Source organism: Pelophylax lessonae, assembly GCF_965119305.1.
Source record: "Pelophylax lessonae genome assembly, chromosome: 8".
Taxonomy (NCBI): Eukaryota; Metazoa; Chordata; class Amphibia; order Anura; family Ranidae; genus Pelophylax; species Pelophylax lessonae.
Window position 1 is genome coordinate 209,474,149 of NC_138775.1, and position 22,176 is coordinate 209,496,324.

The 22,176-nt window shown below is 40.3% G+C and overlaps 1 protein-coding gene across 1 annotated transcript in view; it reads right to left on the reverse strand.

Moving 5' to 3' along the window:
- DNM3 (dynamin 3) overlaps positions 1-22,176 on the reverse strand; it is a 483,071-nt gene that overhangs the window by 248,270 nt on the left and 212,625 nt on the right. Inside the window, exon 17 of the mRNA XM_082266577.1 lies at positions 1-5. This exon is cut by the window's left edge and continues 105 nt beyond it. Within this exon, the coding sequence (XP_082122703.1) occupies positions 1-5 (5 nt within the window). The remainder of the gene's footprint in view (positions 6-22,176) is intronic.

The window sequence follows — 22,176 nt, forward strand, 5'->3', positions numbered from 1 at the left end:
TTTTCCTATTCGGAAAGGAGAAGCAAAAACAAACCAATAAGCCTGGACACAGTAGAAGTCTCACACAGTGCCAACATTGCACAGCATTACTTCCTTCACCTCAATTAAACTTAAATGAGCTTGGCAGCTGGAAGGACTCTTAGCTAAGCAAGGAATATCTGAGAAAGCCCAGTGCCACTGACTTCAGAGAACCGTGCCATTTGTGTATCAATAAACGTATTGTGTACAGCCTCCCTGACTGCAAACATGAACTTACAGTGGACTGCAAAAAGCCTACAGCAATTATAAATTAGTACACCCAAACCAAGAAAGTCATTAATCGGCCAGCTGGACTCATGTCACATATTCATTCCAGATCAGGTGCCCAATATTTAAATATAAATCTTGCCTGGTCTTCTCTTTCCTGATGGCTAACATTGGAATGAATAACTGGCATGACTTCCTTTTCTGCTTTCAAACTATTAGCTCTTATATGATCATTTCAGTTCAAACTTCAGAAATTTGATAACACTGTGAATTCTGAAAAATTTCCACTCTAAAAGCAGACTGGTTTAGTTCCCTTGTATTTCACAAAATAACTGGTCTACTGCTGACCAAACCTGGACCCATTCATCTTGAAAAGACACTTATATAAGTAGCAAATTTCCTAGTAACAACATTTAAAAAGTATAAATAATATAATTAGCCTTCCATAGGATGTACTAGCTAAGAGAGCATGCTCTACCACAAATTGCCTGGGAAACCTGGGAAACTGGAAACCGGTGCTCTGGCCCAGGTGCCATTGAAATGTAGCAATAATACAATGAAGCTGACTACTTGGTAACATCTATTACAACAATTCAGTATTGGATACTAGAGATGGACCGAACACCCCCTGTTCGGTTTGCACCAGAATTCCCAAACAGAGAAAAAATTTTGACCGAAACAGCGAACCCTATTAAAGTCTATGGGACCAAACTTGAAAAATCAAAAGCCCCCATTTTGAAGGCTTATATGCAAGTAATTGGCCATAAAAAGGGTATGGGGGTCCGGGTACTGCCCTGGGGGACATGCATCAATGCAAAATATTTTTTTAAAAAGATAGTTTTTACCGGAGCAGTGATTTTAACGATGCTTAAAGTTCAACAATAAAAATGAAAAATTCCTTTAAATATAGTGCCCGGTGGGGTCCCCTTGGTCTGCCTGTAAAGTGGCGCATCTGTACTGGTTATAGAACCTGATGCAGCAAAACTGACATTTCTAAAGAAACAAAATGAATGAAATAACATTTAAATTGCCAGCAACAGAAAAATGTTAAAAAAAACAGCGTGGGGTCCCCCCCCCCAGTCTATACCAGGCCCTTTGGTATGGACTGTGTCAAAAGTAATAAAAACACAGAGACAATTTCTTTATTAAAAAATAAAAAAACAGAGTCCCCCAATGTAAATCATGATGCTTGCCACACTACTAGACTCGAAAAAGAAAATAAAAAAAAGCTCCACTATCATCTAAGGCACACCACTGCCTTAGACAGTTCTTATATAGGTAAGGGTGGGTCCACCTGGTGAGTTGGGACGTCACCAACTCAGCATGTACCAGCCGGTGGTATCACAAGGGGGACAGTGCCACCAGGTAACATCGCCAGGGGGCTCTGTCCCTTACATATAAAAGAACTGTCAAACAGCAAAGCAGGCATTCAGCTGTTTGCCTTAGTTAAAGGTGGAGCGATTTTTTGGGGGGTCCGACATTACGGTGGGCATCGTTATTGACAATGGATTTACATCGGGGACAATGTTTTCTTTTTTTTTTAATAAAGGAATTGGCAAAAACTGTCTAATAAAAAATGTTATTACTTTTCTACACTTTTTTACTATGTTACTATTCATTCACATAGGGGGGGGGGGGAGGCGGGATCTAGAGGACCCTTGTTAAAAATGGGCTTCCAGATTCCAAAAAGCCCCCGCCCACAGACCCCCACAAACACAGCCCAGGGTTGTTGTTATGAGACCCTTGTCCCAATCAACATGGGGACAAGGTGCTTTGGGGTGGGGGGAGAGAGCCCACCATGTTAAGAGCATGTGGCCTGGTATGGTTCATAATTTGGGTGTTCACTGAACAGGCGATGTTCGGCCAAATTTTTGCAGAACTTTCTGCAGAAGTCTTACTCATAGCATATATGTACTGTATGCTTCCATAGGATGTAGTTGGCATGCTTTTGCTTCTATATTTTATGGGTATAAAAATGTCAATAGTAGTATAGTAAAATATAAAAATAGTGGACAATAGTTAGAACCTCTGGTTTTTATTATTCTCGATGACCTAAGTGGGGAGATTTCTCCTCTCTTCGGCTGGCCAAACACTATACAATTTTCTTGTTCAACTTTCCTTTAGATTTACCAAAACCATGTAATGTAGGGTCAAACCTAAACACTTTCAATTTGTATGCAATCAGGCAGGCCCTTGCACTACATAGTTTAAGGTAAATCTAAAGGAAATTGAATAAGAAAATTGTATAGTGTATGGCCAGCCTTAAGGGCCATACATACTATAAGATTTTCTGAAGACTTTTTCCTTTAGACTTACCAAAACCATATAATATTAGGTCAAACCTAAACACTTTCAATTTGTATGCAATCTGGCAGGCCCTTGCACTACATAGAAAAGGTAAATCTGAAGGAAATCTAACCACAAAAGTTGGATAGTGTGTATCCAGCTTTACAATGTGGACACCAGATTAAGAAGAGAGGGGGTGAGATATTTCCACTATTTATCTCTATCATGTTTTATTGTTGTCCTAGGGGTTGATTTACTAAAGACAAATCCACTGTGCACTACATGTGCACTGCAGGTGCACTTGGAAGTGGCGTTGCGGTAGATCTGAGAGGAAAATCTGAAATTTGGGGAAGCTCTGCTGATTTTATCATCCAATCATGTGCAAGCAAAAATTCTGTTTTTTTATTGGCCTTGCATGTCAACCTCTAATCTACAGTGACTGCACTTCCAAGTGCACTTGCAATGCACTTGTAGTGCACAATGGATTTGCCTTTAGTAAATATCCCCCCCATGTCTATCTTGTGGAAATTTGCTCCCACTTTGTTTGGGTTTGCCAACACAAGAATTGAAAAAAAAAAATCCTTTGTAAAGTGCAACTATAGCCTTAGGGGACTTTCACATGGGCTTTCCATCCGGTGGACTCCGTTTTGCTCATCGGTGATCGATCCACCGATCCCCAATGAGGAGGATGACAGGTCCGTTTCCGATTACTTTGCCGAGACGGAGCTGTCAGATCCCCGCTCTCCTCTATGGGAGATCAGATGAAAATGAACCGCCTGTCTGTTTTCATCTGATCCAATCCTCCAGACGGATGGAAAATAGGGTTTACATCAGGTTGGATTTCACAGACCACATTGGATGAGAGAGAAGCGGGTGTCAGCAGACATGTCACCGCTGACATCCGCTGCTCCATAGAGGTGCATGGAACATCTGATCAGGTCTGCCTGAAAAAACTGACAGGTGGACCTGATCGGAAAGCCCATGTGAAAGGGGCCTAAAGCTGGCCATACACTGATAGGAAATTGGCCAGGTCAGCAGAGACCAGCTGAATGTCGATCAGTGTGTGGCCATCTCTGCTCTACAGAAGTTGATTAGTTGATTGACTTCTATTGAAGGGACATGTTGGAAATGTTTTCTTGATCTGCAACTGTTGATCAGAGTATTCTGACAGTAGTGGGTGCAGCTATTAGAATACACTTTGACAGTGCAGTTGAACTCTGCAAGTGCAGTTGCTCCAGAGCTTAGTGAATGAGCTGAAGCTCAACTTTGCAAAGAATACCCAATCAAATGCAAGGTAAATTTAAAAAAAAAAAACATTTTTTCTTGCACATGATTGAATGATGGAAGTCAGCAGAGCTTTCCTCCCATTTACTAAGCTCTGGAGAAACTGCACTTGCAGAATGCACAGTCTATTTGCCCTTAGTAAATAAACCCCAATTTTCTGGCATGGGGCAATCCTCCATCCATCTCCTTTGTGTGGAATGAGAAATCTGCTAAATTTTTTTTCAACCTGCTGGCTGAAAAAAAGAAAATTACCAGTGTATGGCCAGCTTTAGAATAAAACATTGCAAGCTTTAACTGCTCTCTTCTGCAATAAATGTTCTTGTTCTGTTTCTTGTTTCTTACCAAAATTATTGTGTTTATGGCAATGTTTGACCATTCTTAGAGAGGCGCATTTGTGAGGTCAAGCACTGATGTTGGAGAGAAGGTCTGGCTCGCAGTCTGTGCTCTAATTCATCCCAAAGGTGTTTTATCGGTTTGAGGTCAGGACTCTGTGGAGGCCAGTCAAGTTCCTTCGCCCCAAACTCGCTCATTACTGTCTTTATGGACCTTGCTTTGTGCACTGGTCCAAATTATTTGGTGGAGGGGGGATTATGGTGTGGGGTTGTTTTTCAGGGGTTGGGCTTGGCCCCTTAGTTCCAGTGAAGGAAACTCCTAAGGCATCAGCATACCAAGCCTTTTTTTGAAAATTTCATGCTCCCAACTTTGTAGGAACATTTTGTGGTTGGCCCTTCCTGTTCCATACAAAAGAAATGGATGAGCGAGTTTGGGGTGGAGGAACTTGAATGGTCTGTGCAGACTGTGAGTCAGGCCTTCTCTTTAACATCAGTGCCTGACCTCACAAATGCTCTTCTGGAAGACTGGTCAAACATTCCCATAGACACACTCCTAAACCTTGTGGACAGCCTTCCCAGAAGAGTTGAAGTTGTTATAGCTGCAAAGGATGGGCCAATTCAAAATTGAACCTTACAGACTAAGACTAAAATGCCATTAAAGTTCATGTGTGTGTAAAGGCAGGCATCTCCTGTGCACAGCCCTCTTCAAATCAACCCCACAGATTTTCAATTGGATTCAAGTCTGGGCTCTGGCTGGGCTATACCAAATCTTCTTCTAGTGAAGCCAATCCCAATGGCTGCGAGCACTGATCAGTGTGTTCTGGCGGGGGTGTCCCCCTGTCAAAATACAATAGGTAAGATTGGCGCACTGACATCACTTTGACCTATGAGTTTTTTCAGCCTGCTGGGTTGAACAAAAGAGAGACTTCACTTGTGTACCATGCTTTAGGGTTTATTCTCACAGGCAGCTCAGAGGGTGGTAAAAATAGGAGGCTGGGTCATGGTTTTATCACCCCTTGACCACTAAGCTGCAACTCTGGCCAGACAGGGTTATTATACACATGCTGCAGCCATGATGCATTGATTTATGGCTGCAGAAAAATTATACCTCATTCGCTGCCAAACACTACCTATTCAAGTGTAATGCACATGGTTCCAGGGCGGTGGTGCAGGCTTTTAAGGATTAAAACAAGCAGTAGGGAGTCAATATTTATTGCCTCCCAGTCACCTGTCAACCTTCCCTATAAAAAGAGATCCACTGCTGCCACAATTGTGTGCTCAGTTCCATTGCAACATTGTCACCCTTTTCCTGCCCGACCAGTACAGATGGGGTTAATCACTGTTAAAAGAGAAGTTGAGGATTTGTTTTTCTTTAGAATAATACTTACCTAGGTGGATGCAGCATCAGGCCCAAGCTGTATCTGTCCCCCACTGGCTCTAAAACTGAGAATCAAGCGATCAAACACTGCTCATCACTCAGTTCTCAGTGCTCTGTAAGCAGAGAGCTGGTGACTGTCAGCCCCCCCCCCCCATGCTCACTAGAGAGCTGAGCTCCGGAGGGGACGGGTGCAGCTGGCTCAGGATCTCAGGGTTTTGCTGAGCCAGGTGATGGTCCAGGGATTTGGGTGGATGCCCACCATATGGCGCGATTGTTCTCCAGCCTGGAATGGCTCTGTGGCATCAGCCCACTGTCTGCTGAAAATGGGTCACAGAAGTGTAGTTTGGCTGTACTTCTCCTTTAATTATGGTAAACACAGCTGCCCAGTCCCCTCACCATCAAAGAGAACTATGTAGAAACTTTCCTTGCTTAAGGGTCCAGAATAAAGCATCTAAAAAAGGTAAAGTGCAATTTTTAACTATGCTTTTTGTTATGCCATGTGAATGGGAACATGTGACGAATATGAAGAAGGTAAATAACAGTAAAGAACAGTAAAGAAAAAAATAGTACCAGAGTAGAAGTAAAACACAAAGCAAATACATTTCAAACATCTAGCAAATGGCTTGGGTAGCAACATAAAAAAGTTTCTATTACATTATTTGCCAACTGCCTTATAATGGTATGGACAACGCCATCTTTTAGTACTGCTGTTACAGTGACGCTCTTTTGGTGTTCTCATATTTTTACCAGGTCCGAATCGCACTCACCATAAAATCTACCTTTTAGATATTACAATCAATGGACTGTGATTACTTTTTGTTTAATGAACTGTGTCATAAATCCGGTTTACCCCCGGAGGGAAAATTCAGCATTCTGTACTGTACATTATAGAACATTTCTCTATATAAAGGTAACCTGTGACATTTTCCAGGTCTGATGTCCATAAAGCATGTTAAAGGTTAAAGGATTTCTGAAGCTACGCCTACCCTTTCATTGGCAACATAAGTCCCATTAATCATCATCATCTATAAACAATCATTGCCATGGAAACATTTGTGTATACATTTTAATGAGTAAAAAGACACGGCTTTTGAATTTTTTCTTTTTTTTTTTTTTAGAAATAATGATATCCAGGTTTGGCATTTCCTGTTCAAACGTTTGGCTTAATTCAGAGCCCCTGGCTATGCCTTAGGGCCCCTCACTTCTTCCAGACGTCCTCAGCTGGCTAAGAGCTTTGTCCCCCCCACACCCACCCTTGTCAGTGCTGTTTTATCATTATGTCTGGATGTGATATTCCTGGCAGACTTTTCACTGAAAAAAAAGAAGTTTAAAGGTTTAACTCCTTCTGAGTTCTCCACTTTCTAGGTTACTTAGGAACTCCGTAGAACAGAAAACCTATGCTCTCGCTGTATAATGCATTCATAGCAGGCTTCTGATGTAGACTCTGTGTCACTAGGTTTTTTAATTTTGTTTTCACATGACAGTTAAATTAATATTTATTTAAAGTTCCAACACTGCTATTTTGATTTTCAGACATGGTTACTTATGCAAAACCAACAAAGAAAGTCAGCAATTTAACCCTCTAACAAAATGCATCTTACTATGGAAGTATCATGGCACCCTATTCCGAACAGACATCTAATCTATTTATCCATTTCACCTCCTGATACAATTCTTGCTATGGAAGTATCATGGCACCTTCAGAATAGCCATCAAATCTATTGATCAATCAACCCCCCTGATAAGATTCTTACAAATGAAGTATCATTGCACCTTCTGCAGAACCAATTCCCATCTAGTCTTCTTTGACCAAGTTTTCTTGCTGCATATACCAATGCACCACAGATATAGTTGACTCCATCATATCTTAAAGTAGAACTCCCAAACTTTTTCTTGACCCTATGCAATATTTAAAGTAGAATTCTAGCCTAACACTATTTTTAAAAATGTTCCCTCCCCTCTCCTTCTACCTATACTTACCTAATGTGTGGAAAATAGATCAGTATACCCACCTATTTTTAGCCTACTCTATTCTGGTCATGTGATCCCTTGTGTTAGTCAGTGGTGGCTGCATCAGAGAAGAGGACAACGGCTGGGAATTTCGGGAGCTGTGAAGTCACCCATAGGCTCCCATGTCCCAGCCATTGTTTGTACTTCCTGCTCTCCCCTGCAGCCACCACTGACTGACACAGGGAAGTTGCAGGATCACGTGACCAAACCGGAGCGGACAAAAAATAGATAAGTATACAGCTTAACACAGGTTAGGATGCATAGGTAGCAGGAGGAGGCAGAAAACATTTTTAGGACTAGTTGGTATGAAGCTGGAATTCCACTTTAAATACCTGAGTAGAGTGAAGAAAACATTTAGTCTAATTTGTCCATTGTTTACCCTGGTATAAAAGATAAAGCCACAACACATATGGGTTGATATACTTTGGGGGTTCACTTTGCAAGGGAAGTTTGCACTTTACAAGGGAATGTTCCCAAAAGTTTAGTATATGTTGTGCTATTTCACTTTGCAAAGATTACGCAATCACATGCAAGGAAAATAAAAAAAAAAACAACATTTTTGCCTGCACATGATTTTTTATTTTCCGTGCAAGTGATTGGATATTCTTTGCATACTGCATAGTCAAATTTCATCACATTAACTAAGCTCCCTTGCAAGGTGAGCAGCCCGTTAGCCCTTAGTAAGTTAACCCCTCTGATTTCAAATAAAAAAAAATGTTGTCAAAAGGTATAGTATATGCGCATTTTCTCCTAAGGAGTCATATATCCTACGCCCTTGGATGTTTTCTGGCACTTGTGAAAGTGTAAGTCCAGGTACAAAAATGTATTCAGCTTTTCTGTCAGCAAAAGTAATTGCTTCACTGTGAGCTGCTCTGTAACGAACTGAACTTGTGATAAAGCAATTGAAATAACTGATGCTGCTGCCCTCGTTATTCCCGAACTTGGTGGCTCAAACCATTAAAAAGTTTTTTATGACTTTTTTTGGGAGGAAAAACAAATATCATATCTACATTTGTACTGTTCCTTTTTGCAAATGCTCCCCATTATGGAAGATTTTTTAAAAACAACTTGTGCTATTATTTGTAGACATTAAATGTACCCATATAACTGAGAGGTAAGTCAGACATCTTCAGACACTTCATCTGTAGGTTTTCATATAATAGGAATGTTTGGTTTTCACAAAGAGTAATGTGTATGGTTCTGCAGAGAAATGGAGGTAGGTGTAGCCAGGCTATGTAAGGGTGGCAAAGCCATCAGAATAGGGTTTATTCTTACCCATGCAATGGATCTTTCCCTAGAGGGTGACTGGCAACTGGGCCTCTGCCTCATGCACAGCTATGAGACCACTACTTTACCTGACCAAAAATGGCTGGATCAGGAGACTTTAAACTCATGTCTATGAACAGCTTTAGGCAACATAGGTATGAACACTTTTGTAGGATGTGTTGAACAAATGTTTAATGACACTATTTCTATACAGATCTAAAAAAATTCATTTACAGCCCATTCACACTGCCGCGACAGGATTTTGTGGGGCGACATGTGAAGTCGCGGTGCACAGCGGTGCACATATAATTGAAGTCAATGCAAGTCGCCTCCAGGTCGCCCCAAAGTAGTACAGGACCCTTTTTCTAAGTCGGAGCGACTTGTGTCGCTCCTATTAGAACGGGTCCTGTACTATTCAATGGCGAGCTACCGACAGCGACTTGTCAGGCGACCAAGTCTCCTGACAAGTTGCGCTAGTGTGAATGGACCCTTAATGTAAAATGTAACTCAGTAGAACAAAATATTATGGGGTGGTGTGATAGGTCTGTAATATGCAGAGCACTAATGGTCCTGTGGTAAGTATTCATCCTGTAATCTAAGGATCATTAGCCTTAGTTGTGTCCCTGAAGAAACCCTATTGGCTATCATCAATCAATACTCTGTATTTATTAAGAATACTGGTTTGTTTACTACAGCAAATGAGATTCAGCACATAGTACAGCCATGGCCAATGGCCAAAGGTTTTGAGAATGACACAAATATTAATTTTCACAAAGTCTGCTACCTCAGTTTTTATGATGGCAATTGACATATACTCCAGAATGTTATAAAGAGTGATCAGATGAAACGCAAATAAATGCAAAGTCCCTCTATGCCAGAAAAATTAACTTAATCCCCCCCAAAAAAAACATTTTCACTGCATTTGTGAAGAAGGCTTCAGGACGACCAAGAAAGTCCAGCAAGTGCCAGGACCATCTTCTATAGCTGATTCAGCTGTGGGATTGGGGCACTACCAGAGCAGACCTTGTCCAGGAATGGCAGCAGGCAGGTGTGAGTGCATCTGCATGCACAGTGAGGCGAAGACTTTTGGAGGATGGCCTGGTGTCAAGAGGGGGCAGCAAAGTAGCCACTTTTCTCCAGGAAAAACATCAGGGACAGATTGATATTCTGCAAAAGGTACAGGGATTGGACTGCTGAGGACTGGGGTAAAGTCATTTTCTCTGATGAATGCCCTTTCCAATTGTTTGGAGCATCCGTGAAAAACCTTGTCCGGAGAAGAAAAGGTGAGCCCTACCATCGGTTCTGTGTCATACCCACTGTAAAGCATCCTGAGACTACTCACAATTTTGCCCAAGAACACAGCCAAGACTAAAGAGAGCAACTTCTCCCAACCATCCAAGAACAGTTTGCTGACGAAGAATGCCTTTTCCAGAATGAGGGTGCACCTTGTCAAAGGGCAAAAGTGATAACTAAGTGGCTTGGGGAACAAAACATCAAAATTTGGGGTCCAAGGCCAGGAAACTCCCCAGACCTTAATCCCATTGAGAGGCGTGTGAACAAAAAAACCCCCACACATTCTAGCAAACTCCATGCATTGATTATGCAAGAATGGGCTGCCATCAGTCAGGATGTGGCCCAGAAGTTGATTGACACAATGCCAGTGCGAAATTGCAAAGGTCTTAAAAAAGAAGGACCAACACTGCAACTATTGACTGTTTGCATAAACGTAATGTAATTGTCAAAAAAAGCCTTTGACACTTATGAAATGCTTGCAGTTATACTTCAATATACCATAGTAACATCTGACAAAAAGATCTAAAAACACTGAAGAAGCAGACTTTGTGAAAATTATTAATTAGTGTCGATCTCAAAACTGTTGAAAGCTGAACTCCAGTAAACTACAAAGCTAAAATACATATGTGGGAGCTATCTTATCTGTCAATGGGTTTGAATTTATGTTCATACAGTCCTAGGATTTGCCCAGTTGTGCCAAACTACATATCCAGCTTGATGACCCGACCATTTTCTGCTGCAGTTAAGCAAAAAATCGAGGTCACCTTCCTGCCCCCTGCCAATGACTGGAAGAAACAACAGTAGACCCCTTAGCTCATTCTACTCTTTTCTCCTATCAGCACATATTCATGCAGGTTCCCTGGTTGGCTCCTGGCTGACACCAACAAAATACATTCATAGTCTATAAAGGAGAACTTTCAGCTCAAGAAAACCAAATCACACATTCTAGGAAGCAATTGCCACTGTCCATTTCTTTGTTTATAAGAATGTTAACATATATTGATTGATTTAAAATGCTAGGTTTTAAATTAGTAAGAAATAGGATGCAAAAAAGATGCTCCCAAGACAGTCAATGTGAATGAGAAGAGGGGTCGTGGTCCTGTTAAAATTTGCAAATTTAAGCTATGCCTCTAAGGGCTTAAAAAATCTTTTGCGATATGGTGCATTGCAGTAATGCGCAAGTTACTGTAAGGCCTGCTAACACACTTTACATTGCTTAAGCGTATTGTGGTCCCATTCATTTTGAATGGCAACTAAGAAAACATTAAAGAAATTCAAATTTGGCACAAATGCATTATTGCACACCAGAATGCACAGTATTGAACCTCAGTGCATTATGGTGCCCTGCAGTGGTAAAAAAAATTGGTGTATCCTATTTTTTTTAGTCTGTTCTTTGTTCTTGTGTATTGGCATTGCATTCAAAATGAATGAGCTGCCTTAAGCAATGCACGTGATCTGAAGAAAAAAAAAAATATATATATAGGTTTCATGTCGTTACATTTTCTTTTTTCTCTGTCTAACAAATCTTCACATGAAATGCAAACCTAAAAATATAACATCCTAGGCAAAGAACATCAGACATTACTTTCAGGAAATCAAACATATACTACATTTTCCCTTTGAGTCAATGAAAACCTAAATAATAATTAGCTTGAAGAAAAAAGTGATGGCAGTAGTTGTTGGCTACTTTTGCCACGAGCAAACATCTGCCATAAGTTTCTACCCATAATGTAGTAGCAGACGAGGTCATTTAGTGGCACAAGTTAGAGTTTTGTATGGCTGTGTTTACTTTATTACGAGTAACATCAAACCATAGTAACATGCAATATCTTGCTGGCCGGAATCCCTGTTCTTCCTTCTTCACTCCATTATCGTAAAGATTTCACCATATTCATGGGTTTATTTTGCTTCTACTGAATGTTTTGAGGAAGCTCAAACTAAAAGCTCTTTAATATAATTTTACACCATTGATTTTTTTTTCTTTTTTTTTTAGGGCTCCTTTACACCTAGTGCATTGCACACTGGAAAACGCCAGTCACTGCTAGGGCACATAGAAAAAATGTTTTTGTATGCGCCCGTTCACATCGCAAGACACCTGGCTGCAGTGCAGTGAGCTGCAGTAAAATGCAGACACGTAACATTTTACTGCAGCACACTGGAAAGCAAAGCAAGTCACTGCACAACAGCACATAGACATGAATGAAGTGTAAATCTGTGCATGTCAAATAAAGATAGCAAAAAAAAAAACAGTAAACAATTTGATGCGTGTTTCAGCACAACACACCACCCTATCACCATGGCTAACTACAGCCAAAAACTGAAACTGCCTGCACGCTAAAACGGAGCATTTAGAGTGCGGACAGTGTAAACAAGCCCTTTAACAAAGGTTGTGGCAATTAGGGGTAAGCCAAACTTCTACCTACCTCTAAACTTGGGGCGCTTTCCACTCACTTTGTGTAGTGAAACTAGGACAGAAAGTGAAGGGAAATTTCTTCCCAGCCGGACACACCAAAAATAACCAGACAAGGAGATATGGATTTCAACCCATTGCTACTCTACCCAAATGGGAAAACGTTTTACCTATACATCATTTTTTATTTTTTTTACAACATGTAATTTTTTGGGGGATACATACATTTTAATACTTCACTCTACATGTATATACAGTATATATATATATATATATATATATATATATATATATATATATATATATATATATATATATATTGAATATTTATTTAGAACAGAATCACGGTAAACATGCCCTCCTAAGAAAAACATTTTGGGGCTAATTTTCTAAAAGAGTTATCTTTATCCAGACCATTCAATGCAACTACCAAGTCAGATTCAAAGTATAATACATTTTTGCTCCCCTAAACAGGGTGTTGAGATGAATAAAGTACACCTTCAAAGCATCTGCCACTTTCAATTATTTCTCAGCAACAAGTTCCATTGAGATTTCATAATTGTTTTATCTTTCAATATATTCTGCATCAAACATAAAGTCAGGGCTGAAATACATATAACTGAGCTATTTCATCTGAAAAATATTTATAAATTTGCTCCCCCGCATGTGGTTTAAGCACCTCTGCAAGACAGCACAGTGGGGTTAGTAACCATGCACACAGTGGGGTTAATAACCATGCAAACAGTGGGGTTAGTAACCATGCACAATACATATTGGTCACTGACACACCCTCCTAGCTTGTTTAGACAGTGAAGAAGCATCACTGCACTGATGAGACCCCCACTTTGCTCTCTTCTCCTGTCTGCAAGCCCCCAGTGTTAGGCTGACAGCACAGTGCACTAAAGTAAACCCTGACTTGCTTTGCTTGCCCCTTCCTCTCTCAGCCAGAGCCCTGATGAGTAGGAAAATACACTAAGCCTATTTAAACAATTCATTCATTTATTTTTAAGCAGAAGGTTTGTAAGTTAAGGGATACCATTTATTGGCAAACTTAAGTTAATAAAGACACAAGGGACCTTCCTTATGTCCCTTGCAAATTGTGAATTGTAAAAACAAATAGGAGGGCACAAACGCAGAGTGCATTACCAAAAACCTTTATTGAAACCAAATGCCAAAAAACATACACAGATGTAATAGAATGCAAGCTAAAGTTTAGAAGAAGAAGGGGGTGTGTCTCCCGAAACGCATAAGCCTGCCAATTCGAGAGACTATTTGGCCCAGGTTGCACCCTCCTACTGCTGGATCTGAATTTAGCGGTGTTATTTGCTTGCATTCTTTTACAGCTTGTATCTTTATTAACTTGTTAGCCAATAAAAGGTGCCACTTAAACCACAACATTGTTGCATGGGCCGATGACTAACACAGTTCAAGACTCTTCTACTGCTTTTTGTCATTTAATATACACATAACTATATGAAATAGTACTGTTTTTATGTCTCCCTGGAATTAATCTTTAAAGTGTAATAAACCTACCCGGCTACTAACTAATAACGCTGTTTCACTCGCTCCATCAGCTCATCCCCCACAGCTATTGCCTTTTGTATCAATTGACCCTCCCTTTTAGATTGTAAGCTCTAACGAGCAGGGCCCTCTGATTCCTTTTGTTCCAAATTGTAGTGTAACTGTAATGTCTGCCCTCATTTTGTTAAGCGCTGCGCAAACTGTTGGCGCTATATAAATCCTGTATAATAATAATAATAATAATAATAATAATTGTAAATGTATTACCATTCTTTAGATGTAGTGACTGCATTCATTTTTTGTATTTAGATTTTTTTTTATCCCCTGGTGATTCGGTCAATAACACTCTTCCTGTCTTAGGGTGGCTCCCCTAACTTTGGAGGAGCAATAGAGACACTTTTGGACAGCAGCACTGTATAGAGCAGATAGTGTTAGATGTACTAATAGAGTTAGAGGGGCCTTACTGTTCATAAGTGACTAACGCATTAAAGCTGAACTCCAGTTAACACTTTTTAGGCAGTTACAGCCAACAATTTATTTTCTTTAGGGATAAAGAATTAACTAAATGTATAAAAACTGATCATTGTAAGCATTCCTGTCGGCGTTAAATGGTTTGTGTCAATCCCCCAACTTCCACTTTTGCTGCACAGATTTGTCTGTTAAATAAGTCAAAAATACCAGCAGGATCAACAGGTAAAAAACACCGGGGAGCTCAGGAAAACAAAGACTGCTTTGTTAATGCTAGTGACAGACTGTGTCATGGATGACAATTTTTATTATGTCCAAAGTTGGACTTTATTATTTGAAATTTGACTGCTACTGTGTAAAATGTACAGATGGTCACACATTATAGAACTATTTTGGAACATACTTATGACTAGGTGACCTTACAAAGAATTAAATAACCAGAAAGTATAAGAGGCTAACAAAAACGTAGTTAGAACCTATAAATGCATCTAAAAATTAAGGCAAGGGGAGGTCAGCAATTCTTGGATGCAGTGGGGATGGGGTTGTTAAATTTATGAAAGAGCCAATCATGAGCCTCGTAAACTAGCTCACACCTCTATACTCCGTGATGGCTTTGCTGCTGCTGGCACATAATATGTGCGGTTACCATGGTAACATCCTCTCACCTAGCCAGCTGCTTGAAGTTAAAAGGAAACAACTGAGGCAAGTTCGGCCTTTATATAAGAAAGGAAACTATATACCGTACATTCCTAAACTTAAAGATTTTTCTCTAGTTGAAAATGTAGCTTTGTGCATTGACAACGCATTACAATATAAACGAACATGCCACAAAGTAAATGAAAAAAATAAATATATATTATATTTTTTTTCACAGTACCCTAATTAAGGAAGAATGATGAATATAGTCCTGAAACTAAAAGTATAATAACATGTACGGTGTAATCAGTACAGAGTGCTTGCAGTTAGATGAACCCAACCCCTTTTACAATTCCCAGGCAGCCTGTATCCTCCTCCACCTTTGCTGGGTGCCAAGGTCCTGGAGTCACTGTACTCCACCATCCAACAGACTGCACACCCAAGACATTCTACTCCAGTCAAGGTTTATTGCAATCACAGCACACCACTCACTTCCACCCAAAGCAAGATATCCAACATGTTTCAACCACCACAGGGCCTAATCATGGACATGAGGGTTCCCCATGTTTAAGCTCTGCTATGGGAAAAATATGTTGAAGGCATGGCTTTGGGTGGAAGTGAGCAGTGTGCTGTCATTGCAATAAACCTTAGCTGAAGTTAAATGTCTTTGGTTTGCAGCCTGGTATTTGGACAGTGGAGTACAGTGGACTCCAGGGCCTTGGCACCTTGCAGGGTGGAGGAGAATATAGGCTGGCCTGTGAGCTGTGAAAGGGGTTGGGATGGACTAACTGCAAGCACTCTAAACTCTAGTTAGTGTACTAACTACACTACGACTGTTACTATAACCATGCCCCATGCACCATGCCCCCAATATATTTCACCCACAGCAGGGCTTAATAATGGGAAAGCCTCATTCCCATGATTAAGCCCTGCTGTGGGTGAAACATGTTGGGGACATTGTTTTGGGTGGGAGTGAGCAGGGTGCTAAACCTTGGCCAGAGCTCAGCATCTTCGGTGTGCTTGCACCTTTCTCAAGGACTCCTTATCAAGAATATCTCTTTGAACAATAGATAGGGGAGGGATTTAATAGATATAAAGGGACCTAAAAGGTAAAATATATATATATATATATATATATATATATATATATATATATATATATATATATATATATATATATATATTCTGTAAATATGATGTATCCATTTAATTATTTGCTAACTTTTATAGGAGTTACCTTGTTGCATTTACAGACCATGAAATGCAATGAAACGGCACGACTTCGGGGGCGACCTGTGAAGTCGCGTGCACCGCGACTTCGGCACAACTTGCACGGACTTCATGAAATGAATGTCTATGCAAGTCACTCCAGGTTCCCCGAAGTAGTACAGGACCCTTTTTCTAAGTCGGAGCGACTTGTGTCGCTCCCATTAGAACCGTTCCTGTACCATGTACCACACAATGGACCGCGATGGTGCACGATTTGTCAGGCTGATCAAGTCGCCTGACAAGTCGTACCAGTGTGAATGGGCTCTAAAAGCAGTGTTTACAAATTATTATATAAATTGTCAATCACCTAAATTATTCCTGCCAAAAATGGCACAAAGTTAAAACAAGTATCAAATATCCTAATATATGACTATTAGTCAACCCAAACGATTCCTCAACTTAACATCCCAACATCTGCACAAACAGGAGGGGCAGGGCTTTGTAGTGTATGTAGTTTGAATATTTTTGTCTTTCTAACATTTGTTGAAATTTCAGGTAGTGATCAAGTAATGATTTCTGACTGCTTTTATAGTATTCTGCCTAGGATTTTGGAAAGGGGACATACCACAACCACAACATCACCCCTACATACTGTACAGACCTCTGCTGTGATTGATATTTCCAGGATTTCCTTTTCTCTCTGAGCTTCGTCTTAAAAAGGGCCATGCATTAGGCAGGAGAGGGTAGGGGGTTAAAACTTGTCCACAATGTAGACTGTATTGCAAGCTACAGTACTGGTGTTGGCAAAGGCCAGAAGTACTGGAGAAGCTGTTCTAACCCTGACTTTCAATGACTGTTTTTTGTCAGACTGAAGAAAAGGAAAGAAAAGAAAGGGCATATTAACTTGATCTTTAGTCTTTAAATCATGGTGCCTGAAGTTCAGGTTTAATTATATGGGGGCTTGAGCTTAGTTATAGGATGCAGAGCTTAGAGTAAACCTGTCAAGACAACAACATGGTGGCCATTGCTGACCTTTCCTTCCAATAATTCTAGTTGCCTTGCTTTCATGTTTATCCCCTGCCTTTGGGTTAGTAACCCTGAACAATAATGCAGATAATGACTTTTGACTTCTCCCTGATTTTCTTGATCTACATATGTTTTCAAGGTCAGTGACTCATAATGTACTGAAGCCAAATCAATGACATGAAATCCAGGCTACTAGCATTTATAAAAGAAGCCAGGAATCATAAAAGTAAATGTATCTAAGAAATAGCACTGCTTAATAATCCAGTCTTACTATGAACGCATAAGCCTTGACTTTGCTTCGAATCACTGATAAACCTCCCCCCTCTCATTATCACTGTGCCTCAGTGGGGAAGAGAGAATGTGACCTAAAGAACTGTAACATGTAATAATATCCATTTTTGTATGTAATATTTAAATACCTCCTGGCAAGCATTACCAGTGAAACTATAAAATACCTACCAAACCAATTAATGAGGATGAGGTGGTTGGGTGTTAGGAGAGAATGACCCTCATAAATAACATTTCAGACATTCCTTATATTATATGGGCAGTGAATTTAAATGATTTTACTTCCTGACCCACAAATATAGTGTTACTTTGGTCTCGTCCCTGCTGCTTTGCCAAGAAGAGAACAGCTGCTGTAAAATGTGTATTGGTCCTGGAATGCCATTCCAACCAACTCGCCACCAATGGGGAAGACAGCCATATACTTTACCCCCTGGAAGGATGGTCATGGAATGTGCATCATTTCAAAGGTCACTTAAAGGCAGAGTTTAACAGAGATGTAGGAAGTGACCCTCTAAATAGAAATACTGAAAATAATAATGAAATTGTAATAATTCTTTACAATAAAAAATACAATATTTTTCACACTAAAAAATATATGTAAATTTGTGAGCCAAATGCATAGCAGAATTTTGGCAAGTTTAACCGAAAATGTTTAAAAATAATTATTTTGCAAAGTTAACAAATTAACAAGAATGACAAACTATCCTTTTTTTTAAATTAAAGTGGTATAAGGGGTTTGCATTTTTTAAAATTTAAATAATAAACATTTTATACTTACCTGCTCTGTGCAATGGTTTTGTACAGAGCTGCCCTGATCCTCCTTCTTGGGTCAACCGCCTGCGATCCTGGCTCCCCCCCCCCCCCCGCCTCTGCTGAGTGCCCCAAGAGTGCTTTTCTCTCAGGATGCTGCAGAAAGATCTACCATTTATGGATCCTGGCACAGTAATTATATGCCATGTATTTTGCATAGAGTGAAGTAATTTGCAAACATACAGTGGGGAAAATATATATTGATCCCCTGCAGATTTTGTAAGTTTTGCACACTTACAAAGAAATGAAGGATCTATAGTTTTTTATTTTCTTTATCACTGGTGTATTTTAAATGATAGAGACAAAATATCAATGAAAAATCCAGAAAAAAACACTTGATACAAATGTTATAAATTGAGTTGCAGTTCAGAGAGAAAAAAAGTATTTGATCCCCAAGCAAAACATGACTTAGTACTTGGTGGAGAAACCTTTGTTGGTACAAGGTAAGACATTTCTTGCAGTTGGTTACCAGGATTGCACCAATCTCAGGAGGGATTTTGGTCCACTCTTCTATACAGATCTTCTCTAAATCCTTAAGATTTCTTGGCTGTTGCTTGGCAACTTGAAGTTCAGCTCCCTCCATAAAGTTTCTATAGGATTAGCCAGTCTGGAGACTGGCTAGGCCACTCCATGACCTTAATGTGCTTCTTTTTAGCCACTCCTTTGTTGTCTTGGTGGTATGTTTTGGGTCATCGTCATGCTGAAAGACCCATCCATGACCCATCTTCAGTGTTCTGGCTTATGGAGGAAGGTTCTCCAAGATTTCATAATACATGACCCCATCCATTGGCCCCTCAATGTGGAAAAATCAGTCTGTACCTTTAGCAGAAAAAAAGCCCCAAAGCATAATGTTTCCACCTCTGTGCTTGACTGTAGGGATGGTGTTCTTAGTGTCATAGTCAGCATTTTTCTTCTTCCAAACAGGGAAAATCTCCCTCCTCAAGAAGGCACATGTACAATCATGCCAATGAATATCTAAATGATTCAGAGAAGAAGTGGGAGAAAGTGCTGTTTTTAGATGAGACCAAAATTTAGCTTTTAGGCAATAATTCTACCCACCACTGTTTTTTTCTGGAGGAATTTAGGGTAAAAGGTAAATCTTTTGAACAATTCGAAATGTTTCAGAAATGCTCATTTTACTTTTTGAGTATAGGTCAATTTTAATTGTTTTTTTTTTATGCATTTTCAAAATGAAACTAATAATTGATCCAAGGTCTATAGTGTTAGGGGGTAAAACACCTGCTGGTGGCACTGTGGTTCATGGACCTCCAATGAGTTCAGGTCCAGGGTCAGCCAGCTCGTTTCTCCCAGTCATCAGCAGGTCCCAGGAAATGGTATTTACCCGATGCTTGCTATTGGGAGGGTGGTTACCTCTATTAAGGAATCTCTCAGTGCCTTAGCATTTTACTTGTGAGTAGAGTTGTGCGGACACCTGGATGTCTGTGTTCGGCCGAACTTGAAAAAAAAGTCCGGTTCCGTGACCCGGACTTTTACCGAACTTTACCCGAACACCGAACCCCATTGTAGTCGAACTTTCAGGCACTAAAATGGCTCTAAAAAACCAATGGAAAGTGCTAGAGTGCTGCAAATGGCAGCAAAATGTAGTTAAGAGCATGGCAAGTGCTCTTAAAAAAAACATTCCCCTTTAAATTTGTAATTTTTAAATAGCAGATTAGAACATCACTCTGTAGTAAAATATAGCTGAAAGCTGCACACAACAGACTGATAAAAATATATTTTTTTCTCCCTCCTCCTCCTCCTCCTCAGTGGGCTCAAGTGAGGGCAAAAAGATCGTTCACTGCACCACCCCCCACACAGCAAGGACGATTGTTCTGTCCTGTGTCTCCTAATCTCTCCCTGCCTACTCTCTCCAGCCTGTCCCTAAAATGCTCAAATATCTTTCCCTGCCTGCACTCCGACCTGTCCCTGCATTCTTTTCGGGCAAAATGTTTTTTTTCCCTGTCTGTCCCTAATCAGCAGCAGCCAGCACCGTTGTGTGTGCTCTCTCCCTACACTAGAGCAGACTGACGCACAGCGCGCTGTGTCTCTAGCTTATAAAGACCTGGGTCACATGCTTCAGCTGGCCAATCACAGCCATGCCATTAGTAGGCATGGCTGTGATGGCTTCTATGGCACACCAGTTAAACGCTTGTTGATGGGCTGTTGAAAGCCCGCCATTAAAACCGTGCCATTACATACAGGAAATAAAATTACTGAACACGGATTTTAAACCCGAACATACAGTAAAGTTTTCGGGTCCGTGTCCGGGTAACAAAAATCCAATTATCCGGTACGGACCCGAATAATACAGTCCGTGTTCGCTCAACACTACTTGTGAGCCTGCATTCTATGTTTAACTGCTCCTTAAGCCAGCTATCCTGAACCTGTTATCTGTGAACCCAGTCCATATTCTGGTCCTGTTCTTGATCTATCTTGCCTGTTGTTCCTTGTACCCTTGCCTGACTTGTACATAGCTCAGTTAATTAGTTAGTTTCACTTTCAGGTGTGTTCACTGGTGTTTGTATAGGTTGGTGGGTTTATGTTGTTTGTGTTCTTGATAAACTGTATTGCTTCATTTAGTTTTGAGCATGTTTTCCTCTGTGTAGCCCCACATATCTGGTCATGCCTGCTCTGCAGGATACCAGCACATTGGGGTTGATTTACTAAAATTAGAGAGTGCAAAATCTGGTGCCGCTGTGCATGGTAGCCAATAAGCTTCTAACTTCAGCTTGCTCAATTAAACTTGGTTTCTGTGCAGAGCTGCTCCAGATTTTGTACTCTCCAGTTTTAGTAAATCAACCCATGGCGTTCTAACAATAGTTACCAAATAACATTTGCAGTGCCTATGGCAGAAGTAAAAAAAGCCGCACCAGACAACTTTTAGGGCTCACTCAGACCATGTGCAGTGACCTGTGTTATCCTGAGCAGGTCAATACAAGTTTTCTGCTAGGGCACGTAAAAACCAATAGTTTTCCATGTGGACTGTTCACACCACAATGTTGCCTTGGATGCAGGGTGTTGGGAAAAATGCAGACATGTTGTATTTTTTTGGGCAACACACCAGACCCCACCTTGTGTCCCCACACCACAGCTCTGATGAGATGCATAGACATGAAAGTTCAAGGGGGCCGAATACTTTCGCAAGGCACTGTATATATAGATATATATATATATATATATATATATATATATATATATATATATATATATATATATATATATATATATATATATATACAGTATCTCACAAAAGTGAGTACTCCCCTCACATGGCACACAGGGCAGTATTCCAACATGATAACAACCCCAAACATTCTCAAACAGAAGGTGGAGGAGTGCAAGGTCTCTAACATCCACCAGCTCCGTGATGTCATCATGGAGGACTGGAAGAGGACCCAAGTGGTAACCTGGGATGCTCTGTTGAACTCCATGGCCAAGAGGGTTAAGGCAGTGCTGGAAAATAATGGTGGCCACACAAAATATTGACACTTTGGGCCAAATTTTGACATTTTAACTTAGGGGTGTACTCACCTTTGTTGCAAGCAGTTTAGACATTATTGGCTGTGTGTTGAGTTATTTTGAGGGGACAGCAAATTTACACTGTTATACAAGCTGTACACTCACTACTTTACATTGTAGCAAAGTGTCATTTCTTCAGTGTCGTCACATAAAAAGTTATAATACAATATTTATAAAAATGTGAGGGGTGTATC